Source organism: Pseudorasbora parva, chromosome 13 (assembly GCF_024679245.1).
Source record: "Pseudorasbora parva isolate DD20220531a chromosome 13, ASM2467924v1, whole genome shotgun sequence".
NCBI lineage: Eukaryota > Metazoa > Chordata > Actinopteri > Cypriniformes > Gobionidae > Pseudorasbora > Pseudorasbora parva.
The window spans coordinates 29,299,954-29,312,070 of NC_090184.1; the positions used below are offsets into that span (position 1 = coordinate 29,299,954).

The window sequence follows — 12,117 nt, forward strand, 5'->3', positions numbered from 1 at the left end:
ATTTTGAAAATGTGAAAATGCAGAAAGTTTTGTGTGATGGGTAGGTTTAGGGGTAGAGCAGTGTAGGAGGACAGAATATATGGTTTGTACAGTATAAAAACCATTAAGTCTATGGTGAGTCCCCAGAAAGATAGCACACCAGAGACCAGACATGTGACTCTGACTGTGTGTGTGTGTGTGTGTGTGTGTGTGTGTGTGTGTGTGTGTGTGTGTCTGATGGGGGATGGGTGCCAGTTGCATTTTGATGAGGAAAAGATTAGCTCTTTTATTGCTGTGTGCTTTGGCCAGCATTAAAGGATAAATATATATATATATATATATATATATATATATATATATATATATATATATATATATATATATATATATATATATATATATATATATATATATATATATATATATTTCTGGGTTTGAATAAAAAAATGGAAAAAGTATGGAACCAGTTAATTTGTAGAGCATTGACAATATCGTTTTATATAATTAGTTTCGTAATTGTGAAAATACAAATATAAAAAGACCTTTAGATAAATACTAAAGTCAACTCGGTCAACATGAAACAAAGGACACTGAAGATTTGACAGGCATTGACAATATTTTTTATATAATTAGTTTAATAATTGTGTTAATACAAAGAAGGTGGGAGTATAGCCTTATTTATGAACACGGCTGGATAAGTCTTTGAGAAAAATGTAAAAAAATAAAACACTTGGCTAGTTTTTTCTATAGTCACCAAACTCAGAAAGAATAAAAATGTAAAATGAATGTACTTTTTGTATTTTTTTTTATCAATATATTGGTTTTCTTTAACATTTTGTATTTGAAGATTAATTCTTAAAACTAAAATACTAACATAAAAAAAACACATTTGAGTTTCTTTTTTAAATAATTTTCTCTGACCATTTAGATTTTATTATTATTTTTTGTTTAAAATCTTGTTCAATGTTCATGTTTTTCTAGCCTGGTGGGGACTTCAACCTGAATGCACACAGACTCATGGGGACTCGTGTCACTGTAGGGACCTAAATTGAGGTCCCAATGGGTACAAAAGCTTATAAATCACACAGAATGAGTTCTTTTGAGAATGTAAATTTAATTTTTTGTTTCAAATCTTGTTCAATCGGAATCAGACTATGCCTCTCTCTTTCTGTCTGTCCTTACCCCCCCCCCCCCACTCTCTCAGGCTCACTCTGTGTGTGTGTGTGTGTGTGTGTGTGCGTGAGTGTGTGTGGTGGGAGGGGGGTCTCTCTCACTCTGTGTGTGTGTGTGTGTGTGTGTGTCACCTTGTCTCTTGATTGTCATAATTTAACGCTTTTATATCATATGCTATCACAAATAGCTATCACTTTGATGTGAAAAATAAGTTAAAAAAACCACACAAAATATAACATATCTTTAAAAAATATACAGGCCTTCTGGACTTACAAAATTGTGCATGTATATTACTCTTACCTGACACTGATATTAAAATCATTTTTGTGGTTTCTGCGATTTAGATTTATTTATTTATTTATTTATATTTTTAAAAATATTGAATGCCACACATATTAAAATAAAAACATGCATGCTTTTTACTGCATAAGACTGGTGAACAAACAGAAGCTACGGTAGGTCAAAAACACAAAGAGAAGTGTAAGGATAATACAACTTCAGCATTTGGACAGTGTTCTGCACTCATTTTGAAATTGACATTTGACATCATCTGACATAAAATTAGTGAATAAAATGTAATTGATCTCAGAGATGTGAGTGTTGTGGTTCCTGGTCATAGCAGCACCAGTTTCTGCAGTTAATGAGGTGAATTCAAATGACTTTGACATAGAGCTTTTATTTTTTCCCATATTAAATGCCTATTGGCCTTCTGCGCACAGTTAAGCTGATGCCACCGGGGTGGCGGTGCCCCCGGCTTGGGCCCGTCATCGCTGCTCGCAGCTTTAATTATTTATTATTATTTTTTTACGCGACTATTTGGGCATTTTTGGGGCCCTTCTCATGCTCGAAAACTCTTGAAACTTTGCACACGCATCAGAATGCGCGGCCATCAGGGCCGGGCTGAGGCTGGGACCCGGGCGTGGCAGGGGGGCTCGACAGCGCCCCCTAAAGTGGGGTCTGAAAACGGGGTCTATAAATCAAACACACTTGCACGTACATATATGAAACTCGGTACACATATAGAGCTCATCGGGCCGAACAACTTTCGTGCTCTAAGTTATGTGTCAGCCCAACAGGAAGTGAGCTATTATGGGTTGTTCGGAAAACGCATGCTCTGAAATTTGCGATACTCCTCCTAGACGATTCACCCAATCAGCACCAAACTCGGTCAGCCTGAAGTCAAGACACTGAGGATGCTAAATTGCGAGCAACTTTCTGATTTCTCAAACGGTTTGGCCGTGGCGAAGAGATGAATTTATGGCGAGAAAAAGGAAACAGGAAGTGTGTTATAACTTTTGCATACATTAATTCATTTTGATGAAACTTCAGCTGTGTGTTCGTTGTAAGAGGCCGATCACATGGATATGACTTTTGTGAGACAAAGTTATAGCGCCACCAACTGGCAGCAGGAAGTGTGTCACTTTCAAAATTGCTTTAAATCCCCATCTTATTTTCACCCGATTTACTTCAAACTTCATCAGTATAATGTCAAAACATGGCAGATATAGACATATGAATGGATTCCTGATTCTAGAAAAACTGTTGTCATGGCAACGTGTCAAAGTCTAATAATCTTTTTTGGTGTTTTTGAGACTCTTCAAATGCTTGAAATTGCATGAAACTCAACACACACATCAGACATGCTGTCCAGAAGATGCAAGCAAAGATTCAGAAACGGGCGTGGTAGAGGGGCTCAGTAGCGCCATCTTTTGTCCAAAGCGGGGGGTTAGTTTTATCTACATTCACCAAACTCGGTATATATATTGTACATTTCGAGCCGGACAACTTTCTAATTTACAGTCATTAGCTCTGACCAACAGGAAGTCAGATAATTTGGTTGGAAGATAACAAGAAGTCGAAAGCGAGCTCTGAGTTTTTACCTTCTCCTCAAAAGCGATTCATTCAATCTCCTCCAAACTCGGACAACATGAAGTAAATATACAGAAGATGCTAAAATGCGAACGGTTATTGGATATCTCAAACGGTGTTCCCTTAGCAAAAGCCTAAAAAACACAAAATAGGGACACACGTGCCTGGTTCATAAATAAGGCTATACTCCCACCTGCTGGTTATTCTATATATCACACTGTTGTTTTTTTTGTTTTTTTTCAACACTTATGCTCTCACTTAAATGACCAGTAGATGGCAATATTGTATAAGCTTTCAAGCAAAAAACCTTGCCTCTGTGTGTGTGTGACAATGGTTTTCTAGGCTGGTGGGGACTTAAACCTGAATGCACACAGACTCATGGGGACTTCCCAATGGGTACAAAAGCTAATAAATCAAGTTTTGTGTGATGGGTAGGTTTTGGGGCAGGGGCAGTGTAGGATGACAGAATATGGTTTGTACAGCATAAAAACCATTACGTCTATGAGTCCCCAGAAAGATAGTGAACCAGACCTGACTGTGTGTGTATGTGTGTGTGTTTGTGGGTGGGTGTGTGTGTTGTGGATGGGGGATGGTGAATGGGCTTAACTGATAAGAGTTGCCTGCAGCCTACTTCAGCATTACTACTGTGTGTGTGTGTGCGTGTGTGTGTGTGTTCTTTTTGCTAGCCTGGTGGGGACTTCAACCTGAATGCACACAGACTCATGGGGACACGTGTCACTGATTTCTACAGTGTGTGTGTGTGTGTGTGTGTGTGTGTGTGTGTGTGTGTGTGTGTGTGTGTGTGTGTGTGTGTGTGTGTGTCAGCCACTCTTCTGTCTAAAAAGATTACCTCTCAATGCTGTGCTTTGGCCTGCATTAAAGGATAAAACATTTTATTCTGGGTTTGAATAAAAAAATCAATGTTTAAAACCAGTTTATTTGTAGGGCATTGACAATATTGTTTTATATAATTAGTTAAATAATTGTGTTAATACAAATAATTATTAATAAAAAATATATAAATATAAAAAACATTACTAACAAAATAAAAAAACACATTTAATTGTCTTAAAAAAAAAGTAGATTAATGCCTTTTGTTTAAATATAAATATAGAATAACTAAATATAGAATAACCAGAAGGTGGAAGTGTAGCCTTATTCAGTAACCAGGTTGGATATGTCCTAGGGAACACTGTTTTGAAGATAAAACTATTGTTGTTATTGCCCCTTCCCCCGCCCTCTCTCAGGATCACTCTGTGTGTGTGTGTGTGGAGGGGGTCTCTCTCACTCTGTGTGTGTGTGTGTGTGTGTGTGTGTGTGTGTGTGTGTGTGTGTGTGTGTGTGTGTGTGTGTGTGTGTGTGTGTGTGTGTGGAGGGGGTCTCTCTCACTCTGTGTGTGTCGCCTTGTCTCTTGTTTTTTCATAATTTAACCCTTTCATATCATAATTGCTATCAGCAATATCTATCACTTTATTGTGAAAAATAAGTTTAAAAAAATGTATTATATATATATATATATATATATATATATATATATATATATACATATATATATATATATAAAATACTGGTCTTCTGAACTTACAATATTTTGAGCTGCAAAAAATACATTTGCACATAATTGAAAGTGATATCCTAATACTTTTAATTGTTTTCTTTAACATTGGCTTTAAAGAAGGTCATGTGCTGTGTTTGCAAAGATCATGTATGACACCTCTTTAAACGAATTATTTATTGATAGAATTCAAATGGATTAAAAAATTAAATTTCACATGATCTTATAAAAGTGGCTGTTTATTATAAACTTCCATAAATTATATCCACGCATATTACTCTTACCTGACACTGATATTAAAATCATTGTTACGGTCTCTGTGATTTGGCTTAATTTATTTTTAAGAGAAGTGTAAGGATAATACAACTTCAGCATTTGGACAGTATTCTGCACTCATTTTGAAATTGACATTTGACATCATCTGACATAAAATTAATGAATAAAATGTAATTGATCTCAGAGATGTGAGTGTTGTGGTTCCTGGTCATAGCAGTACCAGTTGCTGCAGTTAATGAGGTGAATTCAAATGACTTAGACAAAGTCCCATTATTTATTTTTCCCATATTAAATGCCTATTGGCCTGCTGCGCACAGTTAAGCTGATGCCACCGGGGTGGCGGTGCCACCGGCTTGGGCCCGTCATCGCTGCTCGCAGCTTTAATTTAAATTTGAAATCAAGTTGCAATTTCATTGGATGACAGCATGGCAATGCCAAAAACCAAGCTATAAAACCAAAATAATATATTTTATTTGGTACTGTCATTTCAAGAAAATGTTTTCTATAGCCTACAGAACAGCAATGCAATATCCAATTCCCTTTTAAATCATTCAGAACCAGTGTACATTCAATGACTATGACTTTCTCTGTTCTTAATGTTAATTTTTATTTATTAAGAAAATAAAAAACAACCTTTTAGTTAAAAATAATAAATAAATATTGAATTGTATGTCTATTAACATTACAAAAACAACATAATCAACAATGATTTTTCTTTAACTTAATCATTCTAGTTTTCTTTAAATAATATTTATTAAATCTATATGTACAATTTTCTGAAGGTTTATTGTAGGCCTATATAAAAATATTTTTAAAAATCAACATATAAATTTTTTTATTATAGGTTGGTTCATTATAGGTTCATTATGGTTGCATTTTGAGTAATAAAGGTTTTTTTGTCTTTGGAACATCATTCTATACAGCATGGTGTGTGTGTTTGTGTGTGTGTGTGTGTGTGTGTGTGTGTGTGTGTGTGTGTGTGTGTGTGTGTGTGTGTGTGTGTGTGTGTGTGTGTGTGTGTGTGTGTGTGTGTGTGAGCCTGTTTATGTGGTTTATGAGGACACAAATTTGTATAACTACATGGGTATTACACTGGTATTACACTATAAATGTGGTTTATGAGGACATATCAAATGTCCTCATAATTCAAATGGCCTTAAAAACATACTAAATGATGTTTTTTTGAGAAAGTAAAAATGCAGAATGTTTCCTGTGATGGGTAGGTTTAGGGGCAGGGGCAGTGTAAGGGGATAGAAAATACAGTTTGTACAGTATAAAAACCATTACGCCAATGGAGAGTCCCTGTAAACCACATAGACCAACATGTGTGTGTGTGTGTGTGTGTGTGTGTGTGTGTGTGTGTGTGTGTGTGTGTGTGTGTGTGTGTGTGTGTGTGTGTGTGTGTGTGTGTGTGTGTGTGTGTGTGTGTGTGTGTGTGTGTAGATATAATTTATAATTTATAAATTATAATTTGTAATAATTATAAATCTATTTACCTTATTTTTTGTCCGTTCAATTGAGCAAAAAGCAGATTAAGCAGTCTCTCTTTCTGCTCCCATGTTAGATCAGAAATATCCACACCGGAGCTTTTCAAGTTGCTCCTAAAATGACACCAGAGCATTTTCATCATCATAATCATCTTGACCTGACGATTGGTTAGAAATTCTGTGATAAAAACTCTCACACCATTTGTCAGCCTCTTCCAGGTCAGTCTGGACATCATTGGTGCTGTGTGGAGCATTAGAGAAGGTCCGTATACGAGGGTACTCCAACCTTCCAGCCCGTGCCTCATTCATTCTCCAGCGATAGGCCTTCTGAGCCTCCTGTCTATACATACAAGATCATTTTCAAATAAATGAAGCACTTCCAAATGTGAATGCTGTATCTTCAAAATATCCTATTCAGAATGTTTTACCGAGAAGCGTCTAGTTTACCTGTAGTGCTGTTGTTGTTTTCTTATTTGCTTCCTGACATGGTCAAGAGCTTCGTGAAAGAAGAGCTCAAGTTCTTTGCGCTGTTCCGTAATGCTTTGTGCCAGCTGTTTCACTTGGCCCAGCTCCTTTTCTCGAACAGCTAGAAGCATTTCCAACCTCTCGAGGTCTGTGCTTTTGGCCTGTGCACTGACCATGGCACGCCTTTCCACCTCTTCTCTCTCCTGTTTAAACTCCTCAGACATGATGCCCAGAGCTTGCTCAAGTGTGACCAATTTTGCTCTTAGCTCAGAGATCTCATTTTGTTGGGACTTTAACTGGGAATTGCCTTCCTTTCTCATCAGTTCATTCGTCTCCTGCAAATCAGTCAGTTGTAGAGTTAGTGTGCTGAAACAATGGCAAACTTAAGCACATCTCTGCAAGCCATCTTATTTCAAATACTTTGGTTATGCTTTAATGAAATACTCAAGGCAAGATACTACAGGCAAAACCACTGTTTTTTCATGCACTGGTTAATTTTGAGATTTTGGGCTATTTTGCATCTTCTGTCAGACGAAAAGAAATAAAAATCCTAAATATACAATTAAGTGTTAATTTTATTCCTCATGATCTTTTTGTGTCCGTAGGTTTTAATTATTAGTGCTGTCAAATCCAAAATAAGTTTGTATTTACATAATATGTGTGTACTGTGTATAATCATTATGTATATATAAATGTACACACATGCATGTATATATTAAAAATATATATATCAAATATTTATATGTATAGAAAATATATATTATGTAAATATACAGTATATACATGCAAATATTTCTTAAATATATACATGAATGTATATACATGTGAGTATTTATATATACATAACAATTATACAATACATACACATATTATGTAAACACAATATTTTATTTTTAATGCAATTAAACGCAATTAAACGATTTGAAAGCAGTAATTACAATACTATTTCAATTCAAAATATTTTTTTGTCTTGCACAGAGCCAAACATCTCCAATTTAGTAGCACTTTAGTAACACATACACACCTTCCAGATTTATTCCTATCTATCTTCCTTTTTCCTACGCAATGATGCTTTGCGCAAATTATTATGGTAACTTCCATTAAACTGTGAGCAATCAGCGAAAGGTTCCCTCTATAAACGCAATAACTAGCATTTTCCAGAACTGGGTACAATGAGATTACATTATTCTACTCACCCTTCAACCATTAAAAGGAAGTTTACAAGTGTAAAATCATGAAATCATAAAATAATTTTTCTAGTCAACAAATGACTACAAAAGACCATGAATGAAACCCCCCAAAATATTATTTATTTCCGCAGCATTACGAACACGTTAAATATCACTGTTGTAATGTCTGCATTGTACATTTTCTTAATAAAAAAATGTTTATTAACTGAAACACTGAGTGATAAAATTTCACAATGAGTGATTTCTGTCATTTTGACAGATTTTCCTGCTTTAGAAACATTCCAGCAAACACTAATAGGGATTAGAAGTGAAAAGGTGAGACAGATACATTTTAAAGCAGCCATGTAAAAACAAACCTGGAAAGAGACGTAAGGATTTGGGGAGAAAACGAGAGATTCTTAGTGCATTGCAGTGAATTATTCATGTGATGTATCATAAATTAAAGCAGGAGAGCAGACCACAAATGTGCAGTATATGTTGCCCTTTTTATACTGTTACAGAGGAATACAAAGGAAAAAAATCAGGAGAAAATAATTCAGTGACTGAAAAGAACTCTTGCTATAGGTATTGTTGTGATAATTACGTTATTCTCTTAACGTGTGGAAATATAACTTGTATAGCTCACGCAGTCTAACTGACAGATAAGGATTTTAGTGCACGTGCCTTATGATTTGAATTTAGTTTTCTCCATTCCGAAGGTGCCCCCACCCCCATAATCTAAAAGAAGATTACGCAGAAGATTCTAAAATATTTTTTACTGTTCTACTTAAAAAAAAAACACACATCTATATCTAAGATGGCATGAGGGTGAATAAATTAACAGCAAATTTACATTTTGGAGTGCATATGGTACATCTATTAGTAAAAGGGGTCATAAACTGGCTTTTTTTTTTTTTGTCTGAGGTCAACTTATGACGTTCGTGTGGTTTGTACATTCAAAAACATCATAATGAATAAGTAATAAGCTATTTTCTGCCCTGGTTTTGTGGCTCTCTCAAGAATCACTCATCAGTTTTAATGGGCGTGCCACACCGAAAACCTGGAAGTAAACTCCCACAGCTAGGATTGGATAAGATTTGCATATTTAATGAGCTTTAACTCCCCAGTTGTCATTGCGGGGTAAACGGCAACTGGAATTAACCATACACTGTAAAAAAATATGTTCAATAAGTTATGACAACATATGTTTTTACATTGTTTTAACTCATCAAAATAAGTTAAGAAATGTTAAACTTCTTTTTATTTGTTATACAAAATGTAACTCATTTTTTAAAGTCAGTTTAACATACTTTTAGTTGAAATAACTTAAACATCCAAGTCGATTGTACTGCAAAAGGTCAACAAAAAAAAATATTAAAATTTTTTACAGTGTACACACAGCGCACACCCTTCAAATATCAAGTCAAGAGAGTGAACAACGAACATCAAGAAAGGAATGTTATTTCACTATTTAAAATAGTTTTGGTGGCCCATCTGGAAAACATAAAGACCCAGGACACTGGCCTTTGCGAGCCCTGGCCCATTCATGTCCAAGTCTGATCCAGAATCGCATGAATCACAACTAGATTTTCCAGCCTTTGACAGCACGCTAAGGTATGTTCAGTTAGACACGTACGCATAATCAATACTATCTGTAAAAATGCAATACCATCACATATAAAAAATATTTTTTTACACACATTAGTGTGTTGCTTCATTCATTCATGTGATCGCATCCTGTCTGCAAATCCAGTCTCGTTTACAAACAAATCCGTGGTCAAATAAAGAAACAGACGTGCAATGTATTCCCCACATGAGCTGGATATTCATTAAAAATAAAGATCATCCATGCATTCATAATATTAGAATCCGAATGACGCTTATGTGGTATGTTTACTGCTTAGACAGAAATTTGATGCGGTTTAGCTCATTGTAGGCTTATTTTATGTTAGTAGCACAAGAATCAGGTGTTGTTCTTTTTTTGCTGAGCAGTGTTTCACCACACAATGACGTCAAGATGTGGCAAATTCTGAAATTGATCGTTTGCTGGGCCTGGAGTCAATAAAAGCTTTTTTTTTTACTAACAAGGAAGTGTTCAGCTCTGAAACTTACAGGATATTCTTATATCACCATGACATTTTATATATCAAAAGCTCAAGGAAAAGTTGATTTCTCAATTCATCACCCCGTTAACATATTTACCCTATTTTACCCTAAAAAATCCCCTATGTCTTGCCTTAAAATCCCTGATTTTCTGCTAGCATTAGCACCTTCAAGAGAACAAGTGAAGCATTCTTATCTGTCAAGGCTGCATTTGTCCTCTTCAGTTCCTCCGCCTCTTTCACATGATAATTCAGTGCCTCATTCAATCGTACATTCTCCTTCAACACAGTATGTGATGCTGTACCAAGCTGCCTGTTGGGAGCCAAAACTAAAGATTTGACTCATATACACCAGTAAACACAAACCATACACATATGCAGATCTTTTATATGCAGTCTTCAAACAGGATTAAGGGAATGAGCAACCGATTCATTTATGAAATTGAAAGAATTTGAGAATTTGTGAGTGGCTCACACAATAGCTTCATGATGCGCTCGCTCTGCAAGCTGAGTGATCTTCTGCTCTGCTTCCTTCTCAAGGTGCATCTGTATAGAAGACATTGCTGACCATTCAATCATGCATTTCAGTGCCACAAGCTTCTAAAAATCTATAACAAAAGGATTTCAAATCTGATAATAAATGCACGTTGCAATTTATGCAATATATTTCACATCTTTTTCTTACCCTTGCCGTGAAGAACTTGTACTCTGTTCTCGCCAAACTCTCTTGGTGTGCACGGTCAGCTATGTAAATTTTTTCTCTCATCTAAAAGCACAAGAAACGCATAATACATATATTTCTGGAGTTTTTCTGGATTGCTTTCTATATGAAATGGCATTGTTTGTGTCGTGCAGTACAGTGATCAGGTCTTCTTCCAGATTGGCCTTTATTTTGCGAAAATGCTTAATGGTTTTGAGCTCGCCTTGCATCCTCTGGAAGTCATTTGACCTCTGCTTAAACCTCTCTTCTAAAGCATCAATCTTCTGCATGTATTCGGCCACCTGCAACATTCAAGTCTTGCATGATAACAGCTTTTTGCTTTTGAAATTCGAGAATTGTTACAGGCAGCTTGGCATAGGCCTTTGTTTGGAAAATAACTCGGTATCTAATGCTTACCAAAAGGTCTTTCTCTTGTGAAGTTTTTGCTTTTTCTCTTTTCAGTTGCTGTTCTAATGCAGCAATCTTATAGGAAAACAGTGGAAAAATGAAGAAGTCAGGTGGATAAACGTGGGCTCTTGTTTCACAGCATTATAAATGACGGAGATTTAAAATAAATGCAGACTAACCGTTGCTGTTTTTTCAAGATCTGTCCTTTTCAGAAAAGTAATAATATCATCCGTGTCTTTTTTGGCTCTGTACTGCTGGTTCGCGAGCTCCTCGTTGGCTTTGGCCAGCGCGCGAGTAACTTCGCGATACTCAACACGCGAAATTTCCGTGATATCAAACTTCGCCTCCCATAAAGCAGCGTTTGATTTGAACTTTTCGATTTCTGACTCCCTGTCAGCTTTGGACTCATGCTTGCCTTCTTTCTTACCTTTTCTGTAAAAAAAAAAGAGAAGAAAAAAAAAAGTCTACAGACATAAATAAATCAAGTAAGTTACGTCAAAAGCTGACTGTATAAAACGACCTCGTTCATTCTCACCCTTTTCCCTTGCCCTTACTTCCTTTCTTTTTCGGCATCTCTCGGCTCCTCAGACGACTCTCAAATGACTGGATATGCACTGTCTGGCACTGGCAGACTGGCACATATTCGTTCTGTTTACATTCGTAACTATGGAAACGGTCGCCGTCGGACTCGGAACCACACAGTGTCAGTGAACAAATTAATGGCTTTTAAAACATAGACACTTGCGTTTTTATTTTTGTACTTACTGATTGTTGTTTTTGTAGTTTTAGTGTAATTAATTAATCATATTAATTACAAGGACACAGCAGCTTTTTAATATCAAGTAAGTTATATTCTTTAAGAAAGTCATCACAAATTCGACGACAGTTACTAAAATACAAATAACGTTAAAAAAAGAACAAACAAATGTTCACA

General features: G+C 35.9%; 1 protein-coding gene across 2 annotated transcripts in view; it reads right to left on the reverse strand.

Annotated features, from left to right (window-relative positions):
• bbof1a (basal body orientation factor 1a) overlaps positions 1–11,826 on the reverse strand; it is a 105,909-nt gene extending 94,083 nt beyond the window's left edge. For both annotated transcript variants that reach the window (XM_067413813.1, XM_067413814.1), the window contains exons 1-10: positions 11,719–11,826; positions 11,363–11,615; positions 11,193–11,258; positions 10,934–11,077; positions 10,761–10,841; positions 10,551–10,621; positions 10,244–10,388; positions 6,787–7,139; positions 6,539–6,679; positions 6,349–6,453 (exon numbers count right to left, since the gene is read on the reverse strand). In XM_067413813.1, coding sequence (XP_067269914.1) covers positions 6,349–6,453; positions 6,539–6,679; positions 6,787–7,139; positions 10,244–10,388; positions 10,551–10,621; positions 10,761–10,841; positions 10,934–11,077; positions 11,193–11,258; positions 11,363–11,615; positions 11,719–11,756 — 1,397 coding nt within the window. In that variant the 5' untranslated portion in view covers positions 11,757–11,826. The remainder of the gene's footprint in view (positions 1–6,348; positions 6,454–6,538; positions 6,680–6,786; positions 7,140–10,243; positions 10,389–10,550; positions 10,622–10,760; positions 10,842–10,933; positions 11,078–11,192; positions 11,259–11,362; positions 11,616–11,718) is intronic.
• Positions 11,827–12,117: the final 291 nt, after the last annotated feature.